Here is a 6,096-nt window from a genome sequence, read left to right as displayed (position 1 = left end):
CCGCACCTCCCTGCGGTTCCACTCAGAAACAGCAGATGGTAAACAGCCCAATTTCCCGGCTATCCCGCCCACCCCTACCCTCCCGCCAGCCAGGAGAGGAGGCAACCTTGTCTCCAGGCAGCTTCCTCCAGGCCCAGACATTCATCTCTGTCCATTTCAAGGCGCCCGAGTCTGTGCCGTATATACCCAAGTATTGAGCCCACGAAAAAGGTTGGAGTATCCAGGCAGCAGCTCCTGGTGTGTTTTATTCAAGAGTCTTGTGGAAAATCCATGTTTAAGGTTGCAGTCAAGAGCCAGATTTGAGAATCGCACAAAAGCTGGACTTGAGGTTTGGTTGGAAGCAGAAGGAAATGTGAGGGCTGGGGGTGTGGGGGGCGCGAGGGCGCGGCTCCTCTGAGGATTACGGCGGAGGCGGTGGACCGCGGCTCCACTCGCAGAGGTTGCAGCCATTGCACTGAACAGCATCCCACATTCAACAGGAGGAACCCGCGGGAGAGAAGCCCGGACCCCCTTCACAGCCACAGCCTGTGCGCCCCGCGGCCCCTTGCGCGCCATGGCCAAGGAAGGCGTAGAGAAGGCGGAGGAGACAGAGCAGATGATCGAGAAGGAGACCAGCAAGGAGCCTGCTGAGGGCGGCGACTGCTCCCACCGCCTCGGGGATGCCCAAGAGATGCGCGCTGTGGTGCTGGCCGGCTTCGGCGGGCTCAACAAGCTGAAGCTTTCCAGAAAGGCCATGCCAGAGCCACAAGACGGCGAGCTCAAGATCCGCGTCAAAGCCTGGTCCAGTATCCACGACTTTCTGGTTTTTCTCTTTTGCGCGCTGGGCGCTCCGGGAGTGGGTGGGAGAGCCTATTTTGGAGATGCTGCCCAGGTACCCAGTACCCAGAGGCAGCGGGCTGCCTCCTTACATTCACACTTGGCTCTCTGAGCTCCTCCAACCCCAGCCAAAGCCTGTGGAGCCTGAGGAGGATCTCAGAGATGGCCCTTTCCCGCACATCAGGTGTAGGTTGACAGGAATGATAGTGGTTCACAGGACTTGAAGTGTGGAAGATTGTGTTGTTCTCCTCTTGTAGGACAACTCAGCTTTAACACTCGGAGGGTTATATGGGTGGGAATTGATCTTTTACATTGTTTAAAAAATAATAATCGGTAATCGCCTTATACGTACTATTCCCGGTGAGGTGTTTTTTTTTTTTTTTTTTTTTTTTTTTTAGTTTTGATATGCGATATGCGATCCCATTTAATACTTCCTGAGACCCAGTAAGTCAGGCGCCCAGCCTTAGAGGTGAGGCAGGCTCAGAAGAAATGAGTGATCAGCCAAGATCAATCAGCTGCCACTGAGTGACCTGGCTGGAACTTGACACTTGATCTCTTTTTTCACCTCTGTGCATCCAGATGGGACTGAGGATTGGGTGCAGGGCTGGGTGTCCCCACTCCCACCCCCCCCCACCCCTTGTACATTTCTTTCCCCGGACTTACATGAAGAAAATGAAGAAAGGAACTGAGAAACAAGAGGGTTAAATCCCCAGCCTCTAAGCTAGGTGAAAGGTGAGGCCAGAGATGCAGTCTCCCAGCTCCCTCCCCCCCCCCCCCACCCCGCTGCATCTTCTGCTTTTCCTGGTGGCTGAGAAAACCAGATGGCTTTCTTTAGGAACTATTGCATGGTTCTCAGAAAGGACCCACGTTATAAGAGACCCTCTATTCCCATTCCTCCTGGGGAGATGTGTCTAGAACAGCTGAGTTTCCCCATAGTGTGTAAATGTGAAAGCTGATCTCTGCTTGGGGGCATTATACCGCCATGGCCCTGAAGTCAAGTGGAGTGGGGACTGACAGAGTCGCTCACTGGACTCAGCATTCTATAGTCACCACGAATCTTACAAGGGCTGTTGGTTGGATTTCCTAAGCCCCTGGTGTCCCTACTTGGTAGAAATAGCCGCTGACCCAAACATCCTCAGGACAGATGGGGGAAAAGTCAGGATCTGCAACCTGATATAAAGGCAAGAAAAATGCAAAGAGCTCCCTTTGGCCCCTTCATCACCTTGACAGCAGGTGGGTTTTATTGCCAGATTAGGAGCCAGCTGGTGGGAGCAGAGAGCAATGATCCATGGTTAGCTCTTCATATATGAAACTGGTCCTGCTTGACTTTAAACACTGTTTGGAGGTTTCTCAGGCAAGGGGAGGAATTCAGGATAAGAGAAGCTTCCAGCCAACCTGATTATGCACCTATGTACTTTTATACACAATTGTGCGTGTGTGTGTGTGTGTGTGTGTGTGTGTGTGTGTGTGTGTGTTAGGAACTTTCATTCTTACTGAAGATTAAAGTCTAGGATTCAAGGATATATTCAGAAAATAACTGTAAGGGTCACAATTTCAAGAAAAAAGCTGTTGCTGCAGTATGAGTAAATCTGTGCTCTCCAGCTTCTGCATTCAGTAGCCTTGTGCTAACTGCAAGAAAATGCCAGTAGGAGCAGGGATGTTTTGAAATAATCTCAAGATGAAAGCAAGGAGGTGATTTCCAGAGACTGACATAGAAACCCACTATTTAATTGAGCCACACACTTATGTACACACACACATATGTACACACACACATATGTACACACACGCATGTTCATATGCATGCACACACCCACATTTGCACCCATGTACTGACTATGCACACACATGTATGTACACATGTGCACACACAGATGCACATTTGTATCCATGTATACACACATGCACACATACACACACATACATGCACGCACAATAGCCCTACTTATTCAGAAAACCACACAGACCTGGTCTGTACTAGGAATATAGTGTGAAAAAGAGCTCCAGATTGATTTTTTTCCTTTCACCAAGTGAGAAGCAGAATTAGTTTGCAGGGCCACATTGAAATAGCTTGTGGAGATGGCTTGCTGGGCCTGTCATCCTCTGCAGGGCTGGGATTGGCTAACCAAAGAGGCCCATTGATTATAAATTTCTGCCTTAAGAGCAATATGACTCATTCCATGTTTTTATGAATCAACTGAGGCCTTGTGGCTGAAGGTCCCCCTTTTATCTGCTTTCTGTTTTTAATGGAAACCTTTTATCATCAAATAGGATGTTCTTTTTGCTTGGAAACAAAGCATAGCACATCTGAATTAGTATTACTCAGACCTGGGACAAGGTCTCAAGTTGGTGAGTCTATAGTTATAAAAGTGGACAAGAAGAAGCAGCAAAAAACACACATTTTTATCTCATTTACCCTCCAATTCACTGACTGGTTGGGCAGGTATTTTTCTTACAGAACAAATTGGGTATTGGGGACATTGGGAGATTTGTTAAAAGTAGCACACAAACAGTACTTAGGATGTGTATTTGCATGTCCCCAGTGCTTTTACTCTTGTATTCCATTGTGTGATCCTCGGAAATACCACAAATGTGATTTGCCTCTCTAGACCATGACATCTACAATTGTGTCCTTTGTTTTTTGTTTGTTTGGTTTTGGTTTTTTTTTTAAATAAATATGGGTCTATTGTTGTTCTTTTGTATGGCTAAGGGAACACATTTTTTGGTGATTCCAAGAGTAATATGGTTATTTTTTTCTGGAAATTAAAGGTGTATTCAAGTGCAGTTTAGAAAGAGCCACTGCTTGTTGCCACAGGGTTGGAAGGACAGAGGGTTCTTCCCTCTTTTTTAAAAAAAAAAAAAAAAAAGTCAGCTGATAGGAGACCCATTTCACAAATTCTGCATGGAGTGGGGGGGGGTTATGTAACAGTAGGTTTAAATGCCCAAGCAGCAAATGAGTATGTGTATGAGTGCATGAGAGAGAGAGAGAGAGAGAGAGAGAGAGAGAGAGAATCATTTTACTCTTCCTTCTGTGTGACCTTGGTGAGCTTGTCTCACTTTCTCCAAGCTTCCTGGGGTTCATCTGCAAAACACAGACAGTATGACAACCCTTGTAGTGGTTTAAGATGGCCAAACTTGAATTCTAGCTCAGCTCCTTCCTTGCTAATTGGATACCATGGATCAAGCTCCTTGGGATCAGCAGCTGATACAGAGAGCCTTTTGCAAGCAGTTTACTGAGGAAGACGTTTCAGGATAAAGAGATCAAGTAGTTCAGGGAAGAGAAAGCTAAACAAGGTTATGATCTCCCTTGGGTCCCTCTGCAGAGTCAGTTCCCCCCAAGATCAAGAAACAGGGTGACCTTTTGGTCACTGTCTGGGCTGCTAATCAGAGTGTGGGCTCTCTTAAGCAGAGGTGCTCATACAATGGAGCACAGTTGTTTAGAAAATTTTGAGTAGCAAACATCCCCAGGAGGGATCTAGATAAAGTCCAATCTCACTCTTTGGTTGGCATTGCTGATTAGTTACCCTAAACCTAATAGAGGACTGGTTTGTAAAATGGGGATAATTGTGATACCTCCTTTACTAGTACTGTACTGAAGTTGAAATGAGGTAAAACACACAAGACCTTTATATACAATTAATGGTTAATAAATGACTTACTACCTAACCTATTATTTTTGGTTGCCATCACATCTCTACCTTACAGAGCCCTATCAGTCAAGCTAAAATGGTTTGGAAAGTGAAATGGTTGATAATTACACTGGGATAGCAGGGGCAAATTAGAAAGATCCCAGACAAACCAGGCTGTGTGGTTCTCCTAACTGATAAGGGTCTGATGACCTGTGGCCTTGTTGCCATCGTGTCTTTTGAAAAGGAGACGGTAAGGTCTGAGTCTAGCTGAAGGTCTCCAGGTTGGGCTTCAGGAATGTATTTAAGTGGCCATTAACAAGCCTTGTCTAGTTTGTGGCTCAAATTGGCTTGTGGTGGAAAGTCACTAATGGATTGGGGACATTTATTTTCCCAGAGTGATTTACAGCAAGAGGCCATATGAAACTGCTGGAAGGAGACCAATTGGATGAAAAATGGTTCTGGCTAGTCATGGCCCCATTGGCTGTTCTAAAACTGGGCCGAGGGCAGGCCACACCAGAAGCAAGTCAGCAGATGAGTAGAATTCTAATATGTCATAGGGTTTATAGGAGACAGGAAGAATATATACTCTCTGAACAGTTGTTATGAACCAAAATTTGAGTGCATATATAGGTCAACAAAGTCAATGTCACTGATTCTGTTTGAAGAAACACATGTCAAGGCTTCAGATATCCAAATAAAAAAGAGATATAAAAACTCCAAGCCCATATTGCTCCTGGATTCTTCAGATTTGGAAGCCAGAGAAGAGGAAATCATAATGATAAAGAACAAGAGGGAGGGGCAGGAAGGCCCAGTGGTTGGTAACACAGAGAAAACACCATGACTTTTTTATTTTTTTTATCCATTTGAGCTAGAAATGAATAAGACTCAAAATTGTATACTATCTGCCCCCAAATGGCCATTTGTATTTATTTCACTTCCATTTCCTTTATGCTTCTGATGAATACAATATCTTGAGGATAACATTCTTAGGACTGTTGATAAAGAACACTCATTCTGATTAAACCTTGGAACCACTCAAGATAGTGAAGTTCTTTCCTTTGCTTCCTTGGATTAACTGGCCACTTTGCAAACATTGACAACTTGAGGACAAGATGTTCTAAATCAGTATAGCATTAAACTGTCACTAATGAGGTTGATGGGATGAAATATGGCCAATGACATGCTCTGAGTTTGTTCAAGTAAGCAAATGGAATCTGTGAGGTTCAATGGCATAGCTATTCATAAAGCTGAGAAATTATGCTTAGAGAGAGAACTCTAAGTTCCAAACTCAGAAGGTGCTCTGACATGGGAATTGGGCTACAGTGTTCTGAATCACCCTGTTTTGAGGGAAGGTAGCAGAGCTTGATAAGAAAAGGGTGACTCTGTGCTGACTCATAATTAAGTCTCCTTTGGTAATGAACTGACGAAGCTGCCAGCTCAGGGGTCATTCTCATCTACTGAAGTTTGTGTTTGCTCATTACCTATATCCTTGCTATTGAGAGCTAGGAGCAGTGATGGCTCCTGTTTATCCAATAATTGAGTGGAAATGTTTTGGTCATTTTGTTTTGTTCTATGTCTCAAGACAGACAAGGTCTCAGCTAAACATCCTAGGTTGGCCTGGAACTTACAATCCTCCTGCTTCAGCCTTCCA

At 45.0% G+C, this 6,096-nt stretch overlaps 1 protein-coding gene across 1 annotated transcript in view; it reads left to right on the top strand.

Annotated features, from left to right (window-relative positions):
- Positions 1–419: 419 nt before the first annotated feature.
- Vat1l (vesicle amine transport 1 like) overlaps positions 420–6,096 on the top strand; it is a 163,914-nt gene continuing 158,237 nt past the window's right edge. The window contains exon 1 of the mRNA XM_051201520.1: positions 420–780. Within this exon, the coding sequence (XP_051057477.1) occupies positions 554–780 (227 nt within the window). The 5' untranslated portion in view covers positions 420–553. The remainder of the gene's footprint in view (positions 781–6,096) is intronic.

Source organism: Phodopus roborovskii, unplaced genomic scaffold (assembly GCF_943737965.1).
Source record: "Phodopus roborovskii unplaced genomic scaffold, PHOROB, whole genome shotgun sequence".
NCBI lineage: Eukaryota > Metazoa > Chordata > Mammalia > Rodentia > Cricetidae > Phodopus > Phodopus roborovskii.
This window is presented reverse-complemented; position numbering and strand designations above follow the sequence as displayed.